We start from the raw sequence: 27447 nt of genomic DNA, 5'->3' as shown, positions 1-27447 counted from the left end.
ATATTGCTAAGCTGTTGTGGCCAAATGGAAATAAATCCCATATTTAAAGACCTCTAGAGACATCACAGTTGGCAACCAATTCATGGTTCAGTGACCTTTACTGTTAACTGCTTCTTTTCTCTACTTTTCCTAAGTATCCATGCTATTATTTAGGCCCATTATCTTCTTCTCTTCTGGCCTAAGTAGTTATAAAGATTGGCTGGTCCCTGTATTTATTAGACATAATCTGAAGATGTCTTAAGTATCTGTCCAGCTGACTTGTTTTCTCAGACCAAAAAAAGGCCTCTTCCTCCGGCTTCTGTGTAATTTTTTCAAACATTTATCATCTTTCTGGCTCATGTCTCCTGAATATGACAAGCAGATAGAAGAAATGAGTCTTTTATTTCTCCTTTCCTCCCCACCTCCCTTGCTTCATTCTTTGCTTCCTTCATTTTTGTGTCTTCGCTCTTAGCTTCTTCTCTTATTTATACCAAAAGATTATTGTCTGAATAGTGTACATTCTTAGAATACAGAAGAGTTCAGACTAATTAAATAATCTGGAGTTTTTTGGTGACCCATTCAAAAGAGGAAGAAAATCTTTTACTCTATTATCATGTGTATATGTATTTGTGTGTAGGGGAGGAGGGCGTGGGAGAATGGGAGAGAGAAAGGCTAAATTCCCTATACCATTTTAAACAGTTCATTTTCTAAAAACTGTTACTCAAGTATGTAATTTGTATATCTCCAAATATTTTAGAGTGCTATCCCATTTCTCCTTTTGAATCAAAAGGGTACCAGAATTTTATAATTATATTATATAAATGTGTGTGTGTGTGTATTTTAGATTTTGCTTAACTCCTCTTCCTCCTGCACCCAACCTCAAGAAAATAAAATCTAGGTGAAAACACTATGTTTCATATACAAACTCGGATTTAGGGCAAATTCTCCAATCCTTCACCCCTTTCCAAACTCCCTACAATGTAAAGAAATTTCAATCTGTTCCTGAAGATGGATTATAATCTGCACAGTGTTGAAACGTTAAAAGACAAAAATTAGTAAGGTATTTTTCCTCTTAAAAATATGTATTTATTTTGTAAAGTTATTTTAACTTCCTATTTGGCACATTTACCCTAAGAAGTATTTTTGTCAAAATATTATTTGTCCTCATCTTCAAAAGTGTATTATTTTTTCAATGCATATTGACATAAAATGTCACTTCAAGATAAGAATTGATTTAAAGTTGATTTACCCTTAAGAAATGATTACTTTTTTTCCTCCCAAAGGTGAACTTTTTAAAAGGCTTTAGGTCTCTTTTCTTCTCACCTGTTACTTTCCCATGTCTTTTTCAAACTATAGCTGAATATTCTTTAAAGAATTTTAATATCATGAGGAATACTTTAAAATTGCTTTCATGCATAGGTAGTAAGGATTTTAGGTTAAACAGTTTATGTAAAATGAAATAGATTATTTGTCCTATTGCATATCATTCTCCCCAAACTGATTAACTAGTAGGAGAATTTGTACAGACTTGGATTTAGTCAAGAAACCTGGAAGACTGTCTTCGGTTAGGCATCTGTAACCTTGAAGAAGTTATTTTTAACAATTTAATTTCTTAGACTGATAAATTCTAAGGTCACTTCCAGAGCTAACCTTTTATTGTTTTATTAGAGATACAGAGACAGGCTTTTCCTCTTTCTTAAGAGGAAAGGGATTGGGATAGAGGTGCTCCCAGCCTTTAAAGCAGAAAAAGAAGTTGAGAAGAGTTCTGTAGAGGGTGGGAAACAAGTTGCTCATAAACCAGGGGCATTAGAGGATAATGAATGAACAGGATCCAAAAGACCCATTTTTTTCTGATTCTTTCTGAACTAATCTAACTCAACAGTAATGGGCACTGCCTGTTGTGTAGAAGGTCTCTGCTTTCTGTATAGGGGAAAAAAAAAATCCTCCATCCTGACTGAGAGAAATATGGAGAAAGGGGCAATCAGTGAAAAACTTAAAGATTTAAAGACATTTCTGTCATTTATTCTCACTGAGTAAAAGGATTTTATGTGGAGGATCTAAATGGCATTTATTTGTTTGCTGAAACTAGAACAAATGAAATTGTGTCCGGCAGGTTTTCATTTAGATAAGAAGACTCACTTCCTGATAGTCATGGTTGTTAAAAGCTTAAAAGATCATTCAAGATAGAGTCCTCTCAAAAACCTCTGATGTTTTAGGAGCTTCTGTGTTAGATGTTGTCTTAGATAAGTTTTAAGGTCCTTAACAGACTTTGAAATATTTTACAGTTATCAATTTCCATTGATGTTATATGCAAGCACACTAGCCGGACATTCTTAAACACACTGGATTTTAATTAAAAGATTCAACTGCAGTTCAGCTGGTAAAGCCTACAAGCAAGGGAAAAGTGCCTTTTAAAATTTTAAATGAACTAATTCCCAGTGATTTTTTTGGTTTCTAACATGTTAAATATTTTTGAAACTGTTTAAGAAATTTTAAATTACTGAAAATACATGACTAGAAACTATTGATGAATCATTCTCTGATTTCCTGACTTTCAAAAAGGCTTGATTTTAACTGTATTAGTCTAATCAAATTTATTTTCAGAGATTACCCAAAAGATAATTTTATGACTTTGTGTTTTCTCAAAGCTATGTTGCTGTAGTTATCAGGTTTCCTTTCTTGTAGTTTCTGAATATTTCTTTCTGTCATTTAAAAGACAGCATCTTGAAGCTTTTGAGAATTTAAACAAGCCCCATCTTCTCTGTGTGTGTTTTTAAATCTGGATGGCATGTTTGATGCTATGATAAACATTATGCCTGAGTAAATGAGATTTTTTTAAACTTTTCTTGCCTGCATGAATGAAAAATTAGAGATTTTACTTTAGAGTGAAAAATAAAAACAATCTATTTCACTCACACTAAAGAGAACGTGTGAGTTAAAAGTGTATTTCTGAATTACCTTTCAACTTTGCAGATGTGGTAACAATAGAGAGAACAAAAGAACACTTCTTTTTTAAAACTACCATTTCACAGTAGCAGTGCTTAGAATAGTTCATTTATCAAAGGCACAGAAATGCAATCAAGTCTAATTAATTGTGACTTGCTGAAGACATGGGCATTATTTATTTGAGTAAAATGTATTGTGGGTATCTACTGGGCTATTATGAAAAGGCTCTGCATTTGACAATAATTACCTTTGTTTCTAAATGAGCAAAACAATTGCTTTCCAGTATTTTAAATATGTATTACTCAAGCTTTCTATGTTAAAATATTCAGTGTTTCAGCCCTGAAAACAGGTAATGTGACTCTAACTTTACTAGTGTTATTAAGTTTTCTGTTTTCATAATGTGTTTATGTTTTTTCCTGTTTTCTCATCGAAAAATATGCAAGGATACAAATGTAACACTTTTTATTAATGATACTACTCAGCCGATGGTCATGACCAGCAACACCTGGGTTCTGCAGAATCCCTTGTCATAGTCCTGACCTATATAATCATAACCTGTATATTAACCAGATCTAAGGGTGATTCTAATGCTTATTCAAGTATGAGAAGAATGGGTTTAATAGAATATCATTGGCAGCATGAACCATTTAAAAATTAATTTGATGGTGGAGTTATAGGATTTAACACTTTATCTTTGATTAAGATGTTTGATTTCTACTCTTATGTGGCATTAGCAGTAAAGATTTATAGTATTTTTTTCTTTTAAACCCATTACATTTATAGTTATCTGATCCTGTCATCTGGTAGCACAATGTAAAGTCATTGAAAAGTGTTTTATACTTTTATAGCTATTATTCATTGTAGCTCTGCCATTTAATAAAAGTAGATATTTTAAGATTCATTTCTATTTTTCTTAAATGATTTATGATGATATAGAAATGCTAGCAAATATAATTCATTCATGGATAGTATGAGCCATGTATCCAAATATTAATGTGTTCTTTTTATTTAAAAGAAAAGATCATTGGTTAAGTCAAATCTTACTACTTTTTCTGTTTCATTTTCAGTTTCTTTATTTTTATTTATTCCATGTTTTCTTTTTTGTTTTGTTTTAGTTGGGTCTGGTAAGTTGACATTTTATTGGCCATCTTCTAATCATCGTGTCATTGTGACTGGAACTTCTCTTGCCCTTTTCCATCCATACCCTTCCATGTCCTTCAACCAATCAGCCTCCATGTTTCACTTGTCATTGGCCACAAAGACAGACTGCACAGAATAAAGTCTGCAGGAACTATGGGTAACTGTGACAAAGAGTGAAAGGTAATGGGGTTGCTAATTTTATCTTATTAAATGATGTGTGATCTGCATCCTTTTATTTTTTTCCTCTTTTTTAAATGAGTGATAAAACAAGGAGTAGGATTTTATCTTGCTTAAGTACCATTTCAGTTTATATCTCATGAGGTAAACAATGAACAAAATAGGTGCCCAGAGGAGAATTTGTGTTTGGGAGATCTAAAATGTGTTTATGAATTCATCCATATCTGTCTTAGTTTAACTGTTGTTCAGTAATAGTCATTGAAAGTCCTATAAGTGAATAACCTTGCACTTAAGGCTATTTGCACTCATTTTTATTTCTATGTGTCAGATTCGTTTCATATGTAAGAAATAACCACATGATGTGTTTAAAATGTATCAAAATTTGCTATAATAAAGATCTGTTGTCATGTAAATAAAATTTTTTGAATACTTTCACTAATCAATATTTTGGGGAAGGCGTCCAGTCACACACTTTCAGGATGCTAGAGCACCATCTTTGGATATTTCTGTATGGTGTTTCATGTAATAATTTTGACCCTAAGAAAAATCTATGTTTTAAATTAAAAATCTATACAAATATTCTAAAGATGTCATTTCATACTAACACAGATAGGAAGATGAATTGTTCAATAATGGTAATGCAATAATAAACTGTTTGGGAAAAAAAGCTTTCCATATGTGCAAAACTATAGTTGGATTCAAATTTAGTGAAAGCAAAAGTGAAGGATGAAAGTGAAGTAAACATTTATATAATATAATTTATTAGGTATTATGTGATCTCTATTATATAATTATATTGACTGAACAACAAACATGCCCAACTACATTAGAAAAAACTTTAATAAATGGAAATATATATATATATATAAAATGTTTCTGAGAAATGGATAAAACTAGTCTATTATTAGTCCCTAGAGATCAAAAAGCTAAGCACAGGAACACAATATCCACAGTAAATAAGATATTAATCACAAAGTAATGTGAAAATAAATGTTTAATCTCACTAATATAAAAGTGCCAATTAGGAGATTCTGTTCTAAGTTTGGCAAGGTTGTTAAAACTCAGTGTTTGTAAGGTTTGGGAGGAGAGTTTCAGTTGAAATCAACTTGAATAAAATTGAAAAGAATGTTAACTTCACCAGTGTGTTTAACAGTGGAAATTAGAATCTAGATTTAAAGACAATTGATTAGTTAAGTAATTAAGGTAACTTAATATTTATACCGTTAAATAGTCATTTAGGTGATATTGTAGGAGAATATTTTAGAACTACACAGTCCAATATGTATGGCTGCATTATCAGTAGATTTTCTTTTTTTCTTTGCTTTTCTAATTTTATTTCCAACACTGCACATATGTGACATTAATAACATGTTTATCTATTTTTATAGTGAATTTAAATTTTGTAGCCTTTGAAAAATATCCCAGCATTTTATCATAAACATCAATTCGATGCACATGGTAATCTACTTTCTCAATCTAAATATAGGTAATGATGATAGAAGATAGATAGAGGCATATTTAATCCATTTAAATTTTTTCTTAAGATATGTCTACATCTAATATCTAACATACATGTAGAAAAGGATTTTTTCTGAGACATGCCTTCTAGCTGGTGTCATTGTTGTTCTTGGCTGAAGAATATGCCTATAAGATATAGTATATTCATTTCCAGGCAAATGCCCTGTGTGGAAGGGTTGCTGCAGGATAAATGCAGTTAGCGTAAGGGTTTGTATTCCTTGTTCCCACGTCTTTGAGGTTTCAGGCGAGCTGGCATTTTATAAAAGAAACATGGATTCTGGCACATGTTATTAGACATGCTGCTGGGATTTAGAAAAGAGACCACCCGAAGTTTTTACTTGTCTGAGTGATTTGAACATTTATATTTTCCTACTCAAATTCCCTGCATATATTGGAAAGTCATATTCTCCCATTCATTTAATTAATCATTTGGTTTTCTTTCATTGAAACAAACCAAACTCTTTTCTGGATTTAGCTTATTTCATCCAGTCTTAGTCCTTTCAATTTCCGGTCTAATTTCTATGTCAATTATTCTAACCCTTTACTAAGGAATCAAATGCTCCTGTATGGATGTGTGTGGAGGAAAATCCCCAGGCCATGATGCACACGCCTGTTATTATACCTGGATAATGATGGTGTTTACCAAAGTCATGAGTAAACCACTCAATTACAATCAGAGTTTTTTAAAAAAATTATAAGCTAGAACTTCAGTATTACCAAATTGAGCTAAACTTATTCTCCTAACGTTGTATTTTCTTCCGTGTAAGTTATAGGATATTTGAAGGCATTTGCCCTGATTTTTCAGGTCTCCTGTAATTTTCTAGTCAAATGGTATAATTTCTACTAAACCTCAATTAAAAATAAAAGGGGAGTATAGGAGAAAGCGCACTCATCTAAAAGTTAGGAAATATAATTGCTTTCTTCAGTTTGGTGACCATGCAAGCTGTTTTACATATGCATTTTCTTTTTAAAAGAGGTTTTATATTTCACTTTACACACCTGTATACACACAAATGTAGAAAGTTTATATTTTGTAAATTTTATAAACTTTATATTTTAGATATTATAAATACTTGTATAGATGTCCCAGATGCAATTGACCAAAAAATATTTAGCAAGAGAAAACAGTACTATTTCGAATCCTCACCTTCATTAACAAAGAAGTCATATTCTTGTGAGCAGACTGGTATGTGAACATAATCTGGGTATACTTTTGGTTCATATTCACTTTAAGAGCTTATCCTAAGTGACCGACATAAGCGTATTTTTAAGGAAAAGTTTAGAAATAATGGAACAGTCTTAAAAAGTGGATTATGCTGTATAAACTGTAAATGTTTCTGATTTGAAACATTCACTTCAATTTGAACTGAAACAAGAAATGAGAATAATTAAGCATTTCAGACAACTGATAAGAAATGAATTTGAAAAGTGTAAACAGTAGGTAGAAAGACTTAGATTCAGTGCACATTTTTTCCAAGCATAAAGCACAGCCCAAAACAAACTTTTTTTTTTTTTAAGCCAGTGACTCCATCAGCACACCTAATGTTTTCAGCTGCCACTGCTCTCAGTGTAACTGACACAATTTTCTGACACTCTATTTACTGCTGGATGAAGTGGCCATTTAAGGCTGTATAAATCAAACAGTTTGGACAAAGCTGGCAGTATTTATAATGTCAGGATGAGCAGATGTTTCCAATTTGCCCTCATTTCCATATATATTCTGTTTGAACATGCTCTTGCCTATGTAAATGAAAGAGGCATTTGACTCCACCAGTACTTTAAATTCATTTCCATTCAAGTAATTGGACTGAAGATTTTAAATGGTTATACTTTCCATAGTAGCCTTTCAGGAGCTTTTCAGTTAAAGTAATTTTAGGACCTGCCTACATCAGGAGGTTCTTGTGTGTAAGATTAATGTCCATACACCTTTAAGCAGCTCTAAATGAGGAGAAATGTTTGTTCGTTCAAATGTCGAGTGTATGTTGAATGTAAAGGGTCAAATTGTAGCTCAAGAAGTCTTTTTAACATTGAAGTCCATCTTAGAAGATCAAGTAATTAAAAAAAAAAAATGTCTTTACAAAACTACCCAGATTCTACTCTATAAATATGCAGTTAACAATTTAGCTTCAATTGAATTAAGGGTGAAAATTGATGCATTATGTATATCTAGATAGTATGTAACAAGTGATATAAATTAATGGCAGCACTTGGAATATCAGCAGATTGTCTCAAATTAGGACAGTGACTGCATGCTTTTGATTCAGGGTAATCTGTTTCATCTCCTTCAGAACCTCCACATTTTGTTGTGAAACCCCGTGACCAGGTGGTTGCCTTGGGACGAACGGTCACTTTTCAGTGTGAGGCAACAGGAAATCCCCAACCAGCTATCTTCTGGAGGAGAGAGGGGAGTCAGGTATGACCTTGTTCTAATATTTCAGTCAGCACAGGTGAAATGCCACGTAGATAAGAAAAAGCAACAAATGATTTAGTCACATAGCTGTTGCTTTAAGAGAACTGAGACATCTCTCAGTGACCTGAATATTTCAACAGTAAAACAGAATTTTAATTCTCAGATTTTTCCTGCCTAGTTTTGGTACACCAGGTGGTATATAGAATAGTAATTGTTTAATCATGAAAATTTATTCCCAATTTATTTCCATTTTCCAATTTATTTCCTTTATTTTCAATTCAGCCACATTAAAAAAAAACTAGTTTTTTCTCAAGTTTATTCAGTTAGTTTTAACTTTTCTTATTCAGATAATTGTACTTATATTTTAAAATAGATTTGCACACATTTAAAACAAAGATAATGATGTCAGTGCAATTTCTCTGAAAGCACTAGGAATCTGAAGTGTATTCTTGACTTCTTTATGTTTTATCTATCATATATCTATCAATTAAAGATTCATCAAACTATGTGAAAGTCTCTTTAGCATAGATGTTATGTTGGATGTAATTCAGTATATTTTAATTCTTTGAAAACTGTAACATGTGATCACTTTTGCTATCAAGTCCTACTCTCTATACCTTTTTATAAACCAGAATTTTCTATTTACAGTGAAGCTAGAATATAGAGATCTGTGCACTTAAAAATTAAGTTTCCTTTTGGACTTCAGCTTATTAAAGAGCTTATTAAAGTCTTATTAAAAGTCTCTTATTAAAGAGACTTCAGCTTATTTTGAAACACTTTCACTTTAAAAATAATAGGAAACTTTAAAAATAGTTTTAAAAATACGTTTTCTTATCTCTTAGTGACTTGAGTTCTTCAATAAATGGACACATCTTCCTTTACATATTTCTGATACTTGTGAAAATTATTCTCATTCATTTTTAATAAAATTATTCCTAACCTCTTTTATTTTTTGTTTAAATCAATCTTGAGTGTGTTGTCTTCTGATCTTCTACTATGTTCATAAAAATTACATGGAGGTAATTTACTGACTATACTCACTAATAATTTGTACACCGTGCCATCAAGTTAACTTTTATTTTCATTTTGGTAGCAAATATCAATTTGATTATGGTATGGGGGCTATTATTTGAGTACTGATATCTTGGTTGGTTCTAACACATTTCACTGGGCTTCAAAGGACATAATTAGCTGACAGAAAATTAAAGACGAGAAAAAATATTTTAGTAGAACAAGAGGAATTGAAAGTATATTATACATGAATATCTGTGTATCAATAAGAGTAAATCCACTAGCAGATCTTCTTAGTAGAATAATATTTAGATGATCCATTTAGTTATTTAAATAGATCATTCATTGTCATCTAATGTCTATATCACATTGGAAATAATTTTTTATTTGATTTGGTTTGATTTAATAACTATTTCTTAATATTTTGTTATTGAATACATATCATACACTAGTAGTTAAGCTTTTGTAAGTGATACATGTTAAAAGGCACCTAAAATTTTTAAAAAGTAGCAAATTTATTTGATTAGAAGAAATGTTGATATTATTTATTTCATGAAAAAGAATGATACTAAATGTTACTTTCCATGAAATATACACTCCTTCCAATGAGCAAGATATTTAGATTCAAAGAGAGAAATTTGTACCACCAAGTAACATCACATATTGTCTAGAGTTTGTTTTTAAGATAACTTTCTGCAGAAATAAAATTCCATTATGAATTCTTAAATTCAGTATTTGAATTTAAAATCTACAATAGATATGTTCACCATTTAACCAGAAAAATAAGAAACTTGACAATTTGATAGAGATTACAGAACTTTTATAATGGACACGTAACAGAGATTCTTGTGATGGTACCAAAATGATAAACTTAATTTGTTGGAATGTGTTTAAATTTTAATGTTGTTTATATATTAAAAGATTTAATGTTTAGAATTCTAATAGTCACATCTATGTGAAACAAAACTTTTGAGTCTGTTTACTGAAATATGTAAAACATTTAACTCTAATAGTATCTCATATTCTTTTATAAATAGTATTGTTTGACATTGAAATTATAAAGGCATATATCAATATTTATAATTCGTTTAAATTTTCAAATAACCCCATTTAAGTTTAGATGATTAAACTTTGTGCATTTGTATGTGTGTGTGTACCTCTGTCTATGTGGGTATGTGATAGAGAATATTTAGTTTATTTTCATACATATGTTTGTATATGTATAAATATTTATGTGCTGCTGCTGCTATTTATGTATCTGCTTATATAAAACATAAAAACATGTTGGAAACTAGCAATTAACCTATTATTCTTTCCTCCCAAATTCTGGGTTCTAGAATCTGCTTTTCTCATATCAGCCACCACAGTCATCCAGCCGTTTTTCAGTCTCCCAGACTGGTGACCTCACTATTACTAATGTCCAGCGATCTGATGTTGGTTATTATATCTGCCAGACTTTGAATGTTGCCGGAAGTATCATCACAAAAGCATATTTGGAAGTTACCGATGGTAAAGTAGAGCATTTTATTTCAAAATGGCAAAGTTTGGCTTAGTGTCTAAAGAGAATGCCAGTAAGCACACTTATTTTCAACTTTGTATCCTTTCTTACAGTAAATTTGATATAAGGCTAAAAGGATAAAGATTAAAGTGATTAAATATAAAATCATTTTTATTTTAACTAGGCTATATGAAATTTCTTGCATCAAATTCGATTCATAAAAGCATGACAATTATACAAGGAAAGTTTACACTGAGTACTTATACACAGGACTGTGTCCATGTTTTGAAAAATAAAAAATTATTTTAAAATCTCTTGGTATAAAACATCATCCTTTTTCTTTCTTCCAAATCATGAAGATAAGATGAATTGTTGACAGATCCTTCTCACAACTCAAGATGACCAAGTTTTTGTTCTGTTTATCAACTCTTCTAAGCATGATTAATTAATGCCAAATATAAAGATGCAGTAGTAGAGAAATCTGAATTTGAGCAAACTCCTGGAGATAGTGAAGGACAGGGAAGCCTGATGTGCTGTGGTCAATGGGGTTGAAGAGTTGGACATGACTTCGAGACTGAATAACAATAGAGAAAATCTCCAAACCATAAGATGGAGAGCAGTAAGAAGGAAAGGAAATATAAGTAAGCATATAAATATATAAAAAGTATATACAAACAGATTTCCTCTGCTCTTTGAAAATAGAGCATTTCTGTGAAACAGAAATATAAGTAGAAGTGGCATAAAGTGAGGAAATAATTGTTTATTTTCATAAAACTGAAAATCCACTTCAGATTTATTTCAGTTAGCAAGCAAATACACTAATGTGCATGCCTGCATGCTCAGTCATGTCAGACTCTTCGTGACTCCATGGACTATAGCCTGCCAGGCTTCTCTGTCCATGGGATTTCCCAGGCAAGAATACTGGGAGTGCGTTGCCATTTCCCTTTCTAGGGGATCTTCTCGACCCAGGGAACAAGCCCACATCTCCTGCATTGGCAGGAGGATTCTTTACCACTGAGCCACCTAGGAAGCCCTGTATTAATTAATATAGGTCTTTCATAAAAGCAAAAAAGTGAAAGTTACTCAGTCATGTCTGACTCTGCGACCCCATGGACTATACAGTCCATGGAATTCTATAGGCCAGAATACTGGAGTAGGTAGCCTTTCCCTTCTCCAGGAGATCTTCCCAACCCAGGGATCAAACCCAGGTCTCCCGGCTTGCAGGCAGCTTCCTTACTAGCTGAGCCACAAGGGAAGCCCAAGAATACTGGAATGGGTAGCCTATCCTTTCTCCAGCAGATCTTCCCAACCCAGGAATCGAACTGGAGTCTCCTGCATTGCAGGTGGGTTCTCTACCAACTGAACCATCAGGGAAGCCCTCATAAAAGCAAACTGGCTCATAATGAACTTTCAAAAACTGGAGAGTACTTGTATATACATATGTATATATACATAAAAGAAATACGTATGCACTCTTTTTGTTGCTGTATAGTATTCCATTGTAGCTTACACTTTATTTATGTTTATGTTTGTGCTCTTCTATTGATGGGTTATTTTCAATTCAGGACTTTTATTGATAAAGCTAAATGTTTCTGTAGACGACTATGGGTGGGCATATGCACTCAGTTATCCTGGTTTGCCTTTTCATGGATGCATATACTCTACTCATTTCTCTCTCTCTCTTTTTTTTTTTTCATTTTCCCATGTAGTCTGGATATATCTTTGTCTGATACATGTATTATAAATATTTATTCCCAGTCATTTGCTTAATGATGATTTTAGGGCTTAAAAAATTAATTCTAATGAGAACCAATGTATTATTTTTTCTCCTGTGCTTTGTCCTTTTAGTTCCCTAGTCTACCTTAAGATCATGAGGATATTCACCTGTTTTTGTCTGGAATCGTTATTGTCTGTATGTTTGAGATTTAAGTTGTTAATCTTTAATTAATCTTTGTGTATGGTATAAAATAAGGGTCAAATTTACCTTTCTGCCCTTATATGGATCCTAAATATTTCAGCATCAGTTACTGAAAAGGCAGCCCTTTCCCCGGTGAATTTCACTGGCATGTTAATCATAATTCAAATGAACATAAATGTAGTGAAAGTGAAAGTCACTCAGTCGTGTCTGACTCTTTGTGACCACATGGACTGTATAGTCCATGGAATTCTCCAGGCCAGAATACTGGAGTGGGTAGCCTTTCCTTTTTCCAGCAGATCTCCCCAACCCAGGGATCAAACCCAGGTCTCCCGCATTGCAGACAGATTCTTTAGCAGCTGAGTCACAAGGGAAGCCCAGGAATACTGGAGTGGGTAGCCTATCCCTTCTCCAGTGGATCTTCCCAATCCAGGAAACGAACCAGAGTCTCCTGCATCGCAGGGGGATTCTTTACCAACTAAGCTATGAGGGAAGCCCCCAAAAATGTAGTAACCTACTTCTATTTTCTCTGTTATATTCCAGTTATTTATGCCAGTATATGTGATCTTAATTATTATAGCTTTATAGTAAACCTTACAAACTGGTAAAGTCTCCAACTTTGTTTTTCTTGTTTTAGGTTGGCTGTTACAGGCCTTCTTCATTTTTTAATAAATTTTTAAAAACTGGTCAATTTCCATACACATAATACACACATACACACACACAGATATACATACATATCCTAATATCCTAGGCAGACAAAAAAATCAGAATTTTAATTTTAATTCCACTTTAATTATTGAACAATTTAAGGAGGATTAACATCTTAACAATCCGAGTCTTCCAATTGAGGGAATATTCTGTCATACATACACAGTATCCACCAAGGTCTGCCACATGGTAGACACTCACTAAGTAAAAAGTCTACCAGCCATAAATGCCGGAGAAGGTGTGGAGAAAAGGGAACCCTCTTACACTCTTGGTGGGAATGCAAACTAGTATAGCCACTATGCAGAACAGTGTGGAGATTCCTTAAAAAACTGGAAATAGAACTGCCTTATGATCCAGCAATCCCACTGCTGGGCATACACACTGAGGAAACCAGAGGGAAAGAGACACGTGTACCCCAATGTTCATCGCAGCACTGTTCATAATAGCCAGGACATGGAAGCAACCTAGATGCCCATCAGCAGATGAATGGATAAGAAAGCTGTCGTACATATACACAATGGAGTATTACTCAGCCATTAAAAAGAATACATTTGAATCAGTTCTAATGAGGTGGATGAAACTGGAGCCTATTATACAGAGTGAAGTAAGCCAGAAAGAAAAGCACCAATACAGTATACTAACGCATATATATGGAATTTAGAAAGATGGTAACAATAACCCTATGTACGAGACAGCAAAAGAGACACTGATGTATAGAACAGTCTTATGGACTCTGTGGGAGAGGGAGAGGGTGGGAAGATTTGGGAGAATGGCATTAAAACATGTATAATATCATGTATGAAACGAGTTGCCAGTCCAGGTTCAATGCATGATACTGGATGCTTGGGGCTGGTGCACTGGGACCACCCAGAGGGATGGTATGGGGAGGGAGGAGGGAGGAGGGTTCAGGATGGGGAACACATGTATACCTGTGGTGGATTCATTTCAGTATTTGGCAAAACTAATACAATATTGTAAAGTTTAAAAATAAAATAAAATTAAAAATAATAATAATAAGTAGGTGTAACAAAGAAGGAAGGAATGAACAGCTAGCTGTTGATTAAGAAATATTTCAAAATTCAGGCTGTCTCACTCAAAAGTTCACATTCTTAACACTGTGTATGACATACATTATATATCTACTGACTCCAATAAATTAGGATGATCTAAAATATTTTGGGAGCTTTCCTTGTGGCTCAGCTGGTAAAGAATCCACCTACAATGCAGGAAACCTGGGTTGGATCCCTGGGTTGGGAAGATCCCCTGGAGAAGGGAAAGGCTACCCACTCCAGTATTCTGGCCTGGAGAATTCCATGGACTGTATAGGCCATGGGGTCTTAAAGAGTTGGTTATGACTGACCGACTTTCACTTTCAAAATATTTTTACAACTTCTTAAATGTATTCAGTTCAGTTCAGTTCAGTCACTCAGTCGTGTCTGACTCTTTGCAACCCCATGAATTGCAGCCTCCAGGCCTCCCTGTCCATCATCACCTCCCGGAGTTCACTCAACCTCAGGTCCATCGAATCGGTGATGCCATCCAGCCATCTCATCCTCTGTTGTCCCCTTCTCCTCCTGCCCCCAATCCCTCCCAGCATCAGAATCTTTTCCAGTGAGTCAACACTTTGCATAAGGGGCCAAAGTACTGGAGTTCAGCTTTAGCGTTAGTCCTTCCAAAGAACATCCGGGACTGATCTCCTTTTGAATGGACTGGTTGGATCTCCTCGCAGTCCAAGGGACTCTCAAGAGTCTTCTCCAACACCACAGTTCAAAAGCATCAATTCTTCAGCGCTGAATCTTCTTCACAGTCCAACTCTCACATCCATACATGACTATTGGAAAAATCATAGCATTGACTAGACGGACCTTTGTTGGCAAAGTAATGTCTCTGCTTTTGAATATGCTATCTAGGTTGGTCATAACTTTCCTTCCAAGGAGTAAGCGTCTTTTAATTCCATGGCTGCAGTCACCATCTGCAGTGATTTTGGAGCTGAAAAAAATAAAGTCTGACACTGTTTCCCCTGTTTCTCCATCTATTTCCAAAGAAGTGATGGGACCAGATGCCATGATCTTCGTTTTCTGAATGTTGAATTTAAGCCAGCTTTTTCACTCTTCTCTTTCACTTTCATCAAGAGGCTTTTTAGTTCCTCTTCACTTTCTGCCGTAAGGGTGGTGTCATCTGCATACCTGAGGTTTTGATATTTCTCCCGGCAATCTTGATTCCAGCTTGTGTTTCTCATGATGTACTCTGCATATAAATTTAAAAAACAGGTTGATAATATACAGCCTTGACATACTCCTTTTCCTATTTGGAACCAGTCTGTTCTTTCATGTCCAGTTCTAACTGTTGCTTCCTCACCTGCATATAGGTTTCTCAAGAGGCCAGTCATGTAGCCTGGTATTCCCATCTCTTTCAGAATTTTCCACAGTTTGTTGTGATCCACACAGTCAAAGGCTTTGGCATAGTCAATAAAGCAGAAATAGATGTTTTTTTGAAATTCTCTTGCTTTTTTGATGATCCAACGGATGTTGGCAATTTGATCTCTGGTTCCTCTGCCTTTTCTAAAACCAGCTTGAACAACTGGAAGTTCATGGTTCACGTATTGCTGAAGCCTGGCTTGGAGAATTTTGAGCATTACTTTACTAGTGTATGAGATGAGGGCAATTGTGCGGTGGTTTGAGCATTCTTTGGCATTGCCTTTCTTTGGGATTGGAATGAAAACTGACCTTTTCCAGTCCTGTGGCCACTGCTGAGTTTTCCAAATTTGCTGGCAGATTGAGTGCAGCATTTTCACAGCATCATCATTCAGGATTTGAAATAGCTCAAGTGGAATTCCATCACCTCCACTAGCTTGGTTCATAGTGATGCTTTCTAAGGCCCACTTGACTTCACATTCCAGGATGTCTGGCTCTAGGTGAGTGATCACACCATTGTGATGATCTGAGTCGTGAAGATGTTTTTTGTACAGTTCTTCTGTGTATTCTTGCCATCTGTTCTTAATATCGTCTGCTTCTGTTAGGTCCATACCATTTCTGTCCTTTATAGAGCCCATCTTTGCATGAAATGTTCCCTTGGTATCTCTAATTTTCTTGAAGAGATCTCTAGTCTTTCCCATTCTGTTGTTTTCCTCTATTTCTTTGCATTGATCGCTGAGGAAGGCTTTCTTATCCCTTCTTGCTATTCTTTGGAACTCTACATTCAGATGCTTATGTCTTTCCTTTTCTCCTTTGCTTTTTGCTTCTCTTCTTTTCACAGCTATTTGTAAGGCCTCCCCAGACAGCCATTTTGCTTTTTTGCATTTCTTTTCTATGGGGATGGTCTTGATCCCTGTCTCCTGTACAATGTCATGAACCTCAGTCCATAGTTCATCAGGCACTCTATCTATCAGATCTAGTCCCTTAAATCTATTTCTCACTTCCACTGTATAATCATAAGGGATTTGATTTAGGTCATACCTGAATGGTCTAGTGGTTTTCCCTACTTTCTTCAATTTAAATCTGAGTTTTGCAGTAAGAGTTCATGATCTGAGCCAGTCAGCTCCCAGTCTTGTTTTTGCTGACTGTATAGAGCCTCTCCATCTTTGGCTGCAAAGAATATAATCAGTCTGATTTTGGTGTTGACCATCTGTTGATGTCCATGTGTAGAGTCTTCTCTTGTGTTGGAAGAGGGTGTTTGCTATGACCAGTGCATTCTCTTGGCAAAACTCTATTAGTCTTTACCCTGCTTCATTCTGTATTCCAAGGCCAAATTTGCCTGTTACCCCAGGTGTTTCTTGACTTCCTACTTTTGCATTCCAGTCCCCTATAGTGAAAAGGACATCTTTTTTGGGTGTTAGTTCTAAAAGTTCTTATAGGTCTTCATAGAACCGTTCAGCTTCAGCTTCTTCAGTGTTAGTGGTTGGGGCATAGACTTGGATTACTGTGACATCGAATGGTTTGCCTTGGTAACGAACAGAGATCATTCTGTCATTTTTGAGATTGCATCCAAGTACTGCATTTCGGACTCTTTCATTGACCATGATGGCCACTCCATTTCTTCTAAGGATTCCTGCCTGCAGTAGTAGATATAATGGTCATCTGAGTTAAATTCACCCATTCCAGTCCATTTGAATTCTCTGATTCCTAGAATGTTGACATTCACTCTTGCCATCTCCTGTTTGACCACTTCCAATTTGCCTTGATTCATGGACCTAACATTCCAGGTTCCTATGCAATATTGCTCTTTACAGCATCAGACCTTGCTTCTATCACCAGTCACATCCACAACTGGGTATTGTTTTTGCTTTGGCTTCATCCCTTCATTCTTTCTGGAGTTATTTCTCCACTGATCTCCAGTAGTATATTGGGCACCTACCAATCTGGGGAGTTCCTCTTTCAGTATCCTATCATTTTGCCTTTTCATACTATTCATGGGGTTCTCAAGGCAAGAATACTGAAGTGGTTTGCAATTCCCTTCTCCAGTGGACCAAATCTGTCAGACCTCTCCACCTGTCTTGGGTGGCCCCACAGGGCATGGCTTAGTTTCATTGAGTTAAGCCAGGCTGTGGTCCGTGTGATTAGACTGACTAGTTTTCTGTGAATATGGTTTCAGTGTGTCTGCCCTCTGATGCCCTCTTGCAACACCTACCATCTTACTTGGGTTTCTCTTACCTTGGACATGGGGTATCTCTTCACGGCTGCTCCAGCAAAGCGCAGCCGATGCTCCTTACCTTGGATGAGGGCTATCTCCTCACCACGGCCCCTCCTGACCTTGAACGTGGAGTAGCTCCTCTCTGCCCTCCTGCGCCCGTGCAGCCACCACTCCTTGGGCGTGGGGTTGATGACTGTGAAGACACATAATGAATTTGATAATGATTAATATAATCAATACTTAGAAAAGTGGAACATAGATTTCCAAATATGTTTATGATTACAACTTTATAAAGCAACTTGTATGTAAGGATGTACATGAAAAATGGCCAAAGGACTATGATAAAGTATCTTCAAATATCCCTTACTATTCTCATAATTGAAAGCAAGACTTTCTAAGTGCCTTTGACATGGCTTTATCATGAAGGGTTATATGTGAGAATAGATCAAGCATATCAACTTATGCTAAACTAAAAGCAAAACAAAACCCCTAAATTTGTGGATTTGGGATTCATCCCTAGTAGCCAGTTCACTTCTAAAACTAAATGTCCTGTTTCATCTTACCATCTCTGGGAAGATTTTAGGTGGTTTTGTATTGCTGTGGTGGTACTAAATTTTTAGTTTTGTTTGTTTTGGAGTCCATAAATATTGTACAGAAACTTACAACTATGGACTCATTCTTTATAGGTAAGCTGTACCTATTGTTTGTTCTGACAATATCAGTATTTCAGTTCAGTTCATTTCAGTCGCTCAGTCATGTCCGACTCTTTGCGACCCCATGAATTGCACAATGCCAGGCCTTCCTGTCCATCACCAACTCCCGGAGTTTACTCAAACTCATGTACATCAAGTCGGTGATGCCATCCAGCCATCTCATCCCAATCCCTCCTTGCATTAGAGTCTTTTCCACTGAGTCAACTCTTCACATGAGGTGGCCAAAATATTGGAGTTTCAGCTTCAGCATCAGTCCTTCCAATGAATACCCAGGACTGATCTTTAGAACCGACTGGTTGGATCTCCTTGCAGTCCAAGAGATTCTCAAGAGTCTTCACCAACACCACAGTTCAAAAGCATCAATTCTTCAGCACTCAGTTTCTTCACAGTCCAACTCTCACATCCACACATGAGCACTGGAAAAACCATAGCCTTATTTACATATTACCAAATCAAGAAGAGAGATATAAGGCAGAGTATTTTCTGGATACTATTTGACTTTAGTTTCTCATCTTTTTCTCTTTATTGTTTGCAAACAGAGAAAAGGCAAAGGCAGAACAAAGCATGAAGCAGAGAATATGGTAGAGCTTAATTGTCTTTGAAGTGCTGTTTCTCTGCACCAGAGGCCTACACCTAGTCACATTTGACTCAGGAACATAGAAATTTATGTCACCTATTTAATTGAAAATGCTTCTTCTCTTTATTACTGAAAAGTAAGAAAAAGTAGTTAGTGGTGACTGAATGATATATAAAATCTAAAATCGCTTGCATGAATCTCTCAAAAGTTATTGATATACAGTGGAAAGAGGGTTAATTTTCCAATTAGTAGCTATTTGCCAAATGCTAACTTTTTGATTTCGATGAGTCACTTGAGTTTCCAGTGTTTCAGCTTCCTAATTGCTGAAAAGAGATAATCGTTTACAGCCTACAGGAATTTGAGATATGTTTTGCAAAGTGATGGCAATTGTGATATATGACTCTTAACATTTGTTGGTCTGCATGCTAAGTCACCTCAGTCATGTCTGACTCTTTGCTACCCTATGGATTGCAGCCCATCAGGCTGCTAAGTCTCTGCGGATTCTCCAGGCGAGAACACTGGAGTGGGTTGCCATTTCCTCCTCCAGGGGATCTTCCTGACCCAGGGATTGAACCTGAGTCTCTTATGTCTCGTCTCCTGCATTGACAGGCATGTTCTTTACCACTAGCATCACCTGGGATGCTCCGTTTGTTGGTGTATAGATGTAATTTTGCATACTCAAACTAGTCAGTGCACGTATGTTATTCTATACTGTTTCTCACTTAAAGTTGTCTTATGACTATATTTATATGTATTAACATAGACTTTATGATTATTTTTTAAGGTGACAAAAATATTACCTCTGATGTTATATCTTTATATTTAGGGTCTTTAAATCTTTCACTGAACATGTGGAAAACTAGGTGAACTTACATAACCTGTGTTCTAACAGGGAGATATCACCTGTTACACTGTTGGAACCAGCACCACTACCAGCACCATCACCACTATATTGATAATTAAAATAAGCAGTTATAGTTACTTAATGTCTCCTTTGTGCCAGGCTCTATGCTAGTAACTTTAAACAGATCAGTCATTTCAAACCTGACACTGCACTTTATAGATAAGGAAACTGAAGCAGAGAATGGTAAAAAGATATACCCAGATTTCTATGTCTCTGTCTCTATTTCTGCCTTGCAGGTAAGACCATCTACTCCATTTTTGTAGATTCTACATATAGGCATTAATATGCGATATTTGTTTTACTCAGATACCAAGGGGGAAGTGGGGCTAGGAGCAATTGGGAGATTGGGATTGATATATATACACTATTGATTCTATGTATAAAATAGGTAACTAATGAGAACCTACTATATAGCACAGGGAACTCTACTTAATGCTCTGTAGTGACCCGAATGGGAAAGAAGTCCAGAGGAGAAGGGGTATATGTATATGTATGAATGATTCATTTTGCTGTACAGTAGAAACTAACACAATATTGTAAAGCAACTATACTCCAATAAAGATAGATTAATTAAAAAAAAATATATACCCAGAGCCTTCAGATACTAGCTAGCAGAACTGAGATTTAAAACAAAAGTTTGCACCATCCAGTACAGTAGCCACCTGCCACATGAGGCTATTTAAATAACAATTAAAATTACTTAAAGTTACACATCCAGTTCCTCAATCACACCAGCCACACTCAGGTGCTCTGTAGCCACTGGAAGCCCTTGGTTTGTATATTAAAGAGCACAGATACGGAACATTTTCATTTTACAGTGTTGCATCCTTCTGATTCCAAAGTCCATGCACTTACTTTCTTTAAATCATATTTCTGTTTCTTACACATCCTGCTCTACTACCTGATAATTCATTCTAATAATCCAAATGTGAGCTATTAGACTCTTTATTTGAAGTTTTTCTCATAAATCCTAAATTTAGGGTTGATTTGTAAATGTGCTATGCACTTTAGTTTGTGTAACTTTAGATGTTTTATCAGTGTTTTATTTTAATCTGTGACACCAACATATTCCATTGCCTTACCTAAAAATGTAAAATTGCTTTAATGAACTTTTTTGCCTCTGATTTGCATATTACTATTTTATAGAAAAGGGTAAGTGGTGATTTCACAATTCATATAAATGTCTAGCTTTTTGCAATTAGCAAAGCACATGGAATATTTATTATTCCCCTTAAATCTTCATAGCAATCCCTGGAGCTGGTTAGAACAAGTATTATTATCCTCATGTTACAGATAAAAACCAGAGACTTAGATAATATAAAGAACTTGCCTAAAGACACATGACAGATGGTATAGGCTGATAATCAAGCCTGCTCCTCTTTTCTTGCTTATTTTTGTTAACCACCCAAGGTAAACTAGGAAGAAATCAGTAACTGGGAAACAACATCATTATTCTGGGGTGGGATAGGATAAGGAAGTGCAAAGGATGCTAAATATGAGGCAAATATCAAAGAACTGTGAAGATGCAGAAAGTTGAATAAATCCCCAGATACTGAATTATTTCTAAATATAACAAGACTATGAAAGTAAACCACTGTACTGCTGGGCTTAATTATAATCAGTTATAAAGAACCACTCTGTTACTAATTTAATTAATATCTAGAAATAAATATTCATTCATTATTAGAATCAAGGGAACGCAGGTGGTAGAGTCTTATAAAAACCTCAGTGCAATAAAACACTATCACTATTTTTCATACATATCAGGAGGGGCATTTAATTTTATTTTAGCCAAACTTAACAGATAATGTAGAAAAGATTAAACAACTCTAAGCAAAGGAATTATTGGCTTATATTTTTTCACCCGTGGAGTATCTGAAACATTCCTGCCAAGTTTCAACCTCCAGCCTTCTAATACACCCCTACGGTATTAACAAATTTCACACTAGCAACCAAAGATGGAAGAGAATTGGAAGGGTGAAGTAAAAATGCACAGTTGCTGATTTCACTCTCTTGCTTTCTTGTTTCTCTTAGATTGAATGCCCAACACTAATAATTATTGCATGATAAATGAGGAACAAATTGAAGTGTGACTCCAGCTTGTGCAGAATCTTTGGTGCATAAAACTTTGAACATGACACATCCAGGCTTGAAAATGTTGCATCCAAAATTTAGTTACTCTGGCAACCAGTTTTCTTTAAGCAGGCAATTTCTTAGAGTTGTCTTTTGAATACTCATGACATAAAACTTTTAAACTAATGTTCAGAATTTTAAAGTTTAATAATGAAAAATGAACTTTTTTTTGTTTGTTTAATCATTTACAAAACTATCTATGAAATTTCACCTAAATTCCCGAGGTCAAGGGATAGACAATCTCTCTAATGCAGGATTTATTCTCATTCCACTATAGTTGTTGTGGATTTTTCCCAAAATTATGATTTTATTGTCTCAGATAAAGTTTTTAGATTTTTTTCATATAATAAGAATAATTTCATTTGTATTTTATAAAAATTGCCTTCCATTGTTTCCTTCCATAGGACATTAAAACTGTTAATAAAATTAGTGAAGCATCTTCCCATTCCTATAATTCTGATATGGAAGTGTGTTATTTCCTGAGTTAGGGTATCAGCTTGAGTTATATTTTTGGATTTGTCATTGTTTAGTCGCTAATCTTGTCCGAGTCTTGAGACCCCAAGGAATGTAGCCCACCAGGTTCCTCTGTCCATGAGACTTCCTAGGCAAGGATACTGAAATGCATTGTCATTTCCTTCTCCAGGGGATCTTCCTGACCCAGGGATCAAACCTGGGTCTTCCTCATTGTAGGCAGATTCTTTATCACCTGAGCTACCACCTACCAACAGTATTTTTGGACAGTTTTCCAGTTTCCCTGAATTTATTAGGATTGAGATATGTTTAAGCATGTACTATTTTAATAGAAAAAAATCCAATATCAAAAGAGCTCAATCATATTTATTTGTCAGTTATCAAAGTCCAAAGCATGTTTTCGGATACAAAATTATCAGACATGCTGGTGTGATACCATCATTCTATCTGTTGGACACAGAACAATTGTCAAATTGGCTTTGGTTCATTTATGAAAATCTGTCTCATACATTTCCTTAGGGTAAATAGTTTTTTGTAGTCATTTTGTGTTTTACATATTTTAAAATTTAAAAAGCACAGTACTCCACTTCTCACCACCATACATCTTCACCATCCACAACCCTTATGTAGTCTCTGAACTCTTAAATTAAAAAGGTCCCTGGACAATTGCAGCAAGCCTACTCAGTGGTTGGTCACTTGAAAGGAGTACATTGTATCTCATTTTAATATTCTGAATCAGTACATCATAGAAATGCATTCTGAATAATGCATGTCTCCTACTTTAATTACTTGTTTAATTAGTGTGTTTCAAAGCCTAGAGCAACTGCTGTTGCTCTGATGATTAGAAAATTGCTTCCAGTTGCAGAAATCTATTTCCTGTTGTTTTTGCTGGCAGTGATTGCAGACCGACCTCCCCCAGTCATTCGACAAGGTCCTGTGAATCAGACTGTAGCAGTGGATGGTACTTTAGTGCTCAGCTGTGTGGCCACAGGCAGTCCAGTGCCCACAATTCTGTGGAGAAAGGATGGAGTCCTTGTTTCAACCCAAGATTCTCGAATCAAACAGCTGGAGACCGGAGTACTACAGATCCGATATGCTAAGGTAACTTATGACACCCTGGGTTTCCCATTTTGTTCCACTTTGTTTTGCCTCCAGCAAACCAGTGTTGAAGCCTCAATTTTTAGAAATAATGAAATGCTAATAGCAGTATTAATATATGTTTAATTTGATGCTTTATTCTTTCAGACACTTCTCTGTGTATATTTCTGGTGATATGACTCATAATTTACCCCATGGCAAGTAGTGTAAGGTTTTACATGGAGGAGAAAAGGATGAGAATTTGTGGGAGAAAAAAATACCTTCCAAGCAGTGATAAAATGCATTCCTTCCATTTTTCAAAGTTATTTTCCAGTACTATATTATGTGCTGTAAACTTCAAGAGTTCTATTGTGAATATTTGGTTCAGCATTTCGTAATTACAGAATACTCTACATGCAAACAAAAATGATAAAGCACTGTATAGATTCAATGTACATTTCAAATCAGATTGTGAAATGATGAAATCTCACAGGTTTGTGGGAACAATTTAGGGATTTATCTTCCCAGGACGTCACATCCCATACCTGTTCTTTTCAGGACTATATTGTTTTGTTTCGGTTTTTCTTTTTCATTTTAGGTCAAGACGAGACAAGCTCATGAGGCATATGAAAGAGTAGCTTTGACAGCAATAAACATAAATTTCAATTGCTTTATTGCCTATTGTGAGCGGCTTCTTTGGAGTTTTGGATCAGCATAGCAGTTCATTTCATGTGCCATGAAAGTTAATATGTTGTACTTTTTTGTGACAATGGTTGTAACTTTGTTATTACATTTGCCAGAACAAAATGACAGCATTCTTGCATTATCCAATATTATTTGATGATAGAGTTATTGCCTTAAGCAGAGGTATATGGGTTCATTATGTTACTGAGGATTTTACCATTGAACATGTGACCTGTGTTTGTTTTCTGGCAGTCAGACTTCTGAAGGAGGAGAGAGCATCATTCTAGCTGGGGTTTAACTTTATACTTGCTAAACTGCCTGAAGTTACAGGTTAGAAAAATAAAATGAGGAAAAAGAGGGAATGCTTTAAGAAGAAATCATTTTGTGTCTATCCATTTTCTTTAAATATCTGTTTATCTCCTTTATCCATGTGGATGTAACTCAGGTAAAATATGAAACAGCAAGAAGAGTCATTGGCTATACTTTATTAGCCTTACCATGTGACTTAGTAAATATGAAATATAAATTAGTATTAAAGATTAACCCTTTGAATTTAAGGTATATACCTCATGTACTGTGCCTGACACAGAAATTGATGATGTTAATGCACTTAAATACTATATCTTTATCATACAATTAGAATAACAATTTGTCTTTTGTCTTCATGCAGCATTTTAAGTCACATTCAATGAAAACATGTTAAATTAAGAGGAAGCTTCTGGTTAGTGCATTTTAAGGCAGCTCTCCATATTCATGGGCCATATACAAAACTAATCGTTTTTCCAGCCCAGTGAGCTCTTGAGTATTCCAAATATTTATTTTCCGTCTGTCTTCTCAGCTGGGTGATACTGGTCGATACACGTGCATTGCATCAACCCCCAGTGGTGAAGCAACGTGGAGTGCTTACATTGAAGTCCAAGGTAAATTTGATACTATTTTACCTAAAAGTGAAGCTTGAAATGTAGTTGTTTCCTTACTGGTAAAAAGATGAAGTGGATGTCTTGGAAGTCTAAGTAGGGGATGGATATTTTATTTACATTTATGTGCTTCTCTGTGTAAGCATCTTTCGTTTCTTTCTTCTTTGTTAGAATTTGGAGTTCCAGTTCAGCCTCCAAGACCCACCGACCCAAATTTAATCCCTAGTGCCCCCTCAAAACCTGAAGTTACAGATGTCAGCCGAAATACAGTAACGTTGTCATGGCAACCAAATTTGAATTCAGGTGCAACTCCGACGTCTTATATTATAGAAGCCTTCAGGTAGAGCGAAGATGGTGTTTCCTAGTTCTCTTTTTTGATTTACCATCAAATATGCATGTTCTAACTTATGTATCTATCCATAGCCATGCATCTGGTAGCAGCTGGCAGACTGTAGCGGAGAATGTGAAAACAGAAACATTTGCCATTAAAGGACTCAAACCTAATGCAATTTACCTTTTCCTTGTGAGGGCAGCCAATGCATATGGAATTAGTGATCCAAGCCAGATATCAGACCCAGTGAAAACACAAGGTGAGTATTGATTTACTCAGCCTTCGAACACCTACTTATCTTTAGATGTTACAATTATACAAGTAAAATCATTTGTATTACATGCTAAGATTATATATTTAAAATATATATGTTTTAGTTGCTCAATTAATTTTTAAATCATGGTGTCTGCAAACTTTCTTATTTTCTTGACTAAGCACTCCATGACTTGACAAATAACAAAGAAATGTTTCTCATTTTATAAAGTCAAAAATTCAATGAGCAAAAATATTAGGAGAATATTTTTATAATATATTCAGTTTCTTGACTTTTAAATATGGCTACATGTGGATGTAAAATCTTAATGACACATCTTTTTTGTGATTTAATCTTAATCACAAATCACAAAATCTTTACTTGTATTTAAAATTAAGTAAATTTTGTTTATGAGACTAATATTCATGACCTTTGGGATGATTCTTGAACATTACAAACATAATCAAGTAATACTCTCTGGAAATCACACAAATGTAAGAGATAATTGTTCTTAACCCCTCTGTCCAATCTTTCCAAAGCATGGTAAAGAATAATCTAGGTCTATATATTCTTTGATCTATCTTTCATTGTCAATTATGTGAACCATAATGTATTAAACTTTCAAGTGGAAATCATGTATGTGTTCATCAAAGCTGGGTTAAAGAAACAGATACAAGGAAAAATGAACATGTTTGAAGCTGCTTCTAAACACATTTGAATTTGGAAATTTTTTCACTTGAACCATGTTCTGGATATACTGCTTTTTATTGTCTTTCATGCATAAGAATTATTTTTAGCTTTCAACAGATTATTACCTCCTATTCACCCTCTTGTTCCTCCTGTTATTTTAATGTTTGAGCAGTGGTAAAACTTATATATTGAAAAAAAGGTGAATTTGAATCAACCTGTACCTTTTATTTTAATATATTGTCATCACAGTTAAAATATACTTTATTCATATAAGATTAGTAAAGAAAGGTTACCTCTAGATGGTAGAAATTAGAAATATAAGATTCTTTTGTGAAGGTACAGAGGAATCATAATGTCTCTATCTTTGTGTGTTTCCAAAGCAAAAGTTGAAACTTAGTTACAGTGATAGAAACAAATTGTACACAGAAGTACTGAAAGATTTAAATTACTTTTTCCAGTTTTGAGAGAGAGTCTAGCTGCCATGTTGGGCATTTCGTCTTCTCTAGAGAGTGTATAAACAACCTTTTGAGGAGGACCTTTTGTTTCAGAATTCCCAGAGAAAGCAAACGGAGCTGTGGAACATGCCCACGTCTGTTTTTTGCTGTGTGAAATCAACACACCCAAATGCATATATTTGCTATTATGAGTCACTTCACCAGTAGCTTTAGTAGTCTCGGAGCCTGCCTTAAGGCAGTTTGAGGTTTTCAGTGTTATATACGCATTTGTAAAGAATGCAGAAAGTAGGACAGCTGTAAAGTGAACT

General features: G+C 35.1%; 1 protein-coding gene across 9 annotated transcripts in view; it reads left to right on the top strand.

Moving 5' to 3' along the window:
• Nucleotides 1-27447, top strand: part of ROBO1 (roundabout guidance receptor 1) — a 1287230-nt gene that overhangs the window by 1188933 nt on the left and 70850 nt on the right. For all 9 annotated transcript variants that reach the window (XM_061430941.1, XM_061431116.1, XM_061430862.1 and 6 more), the window contains 6 exons: nt 8049-8173; nt 10519-10690; nt 23628-23833; nt 25332-25413; nt 25582-25750; nt 25834-26000. In XM_061430941.1, coding sequence (XP_061286925.1) covers nt 8049-8173; nt 10519-10690; nt 23628-23833; nt 25332-25413; nt 25582-25750; nt 25834-26000 — 921 coding nt within the window. The remainder of the gene's footprint in view (nt 1-8048; nt 8174-10518; nt 10691-23627; nt 23834-25331; nt 25414-25581; nt 25751-25833; nt 26001-27447) is intronic.

The sequence above is a fragment of the Bos javanicus genome, chromosome 1 (assembly GCF_032452875.1).
Source record: "Bos javanicus breed banteng chromosome 1, ARS-OSU_banteng_1.0, whole genome shotgun sequence".
Classification (NCBI taxonomy): Eukaryota; Metazoa; Chordata; class Mammalia; order Artiodactyla; family Bovidae; genus Bos; species Bos javanicus.
This window is presented reverse-complemented; position numbering and strand designations above follow the sequence as displayed.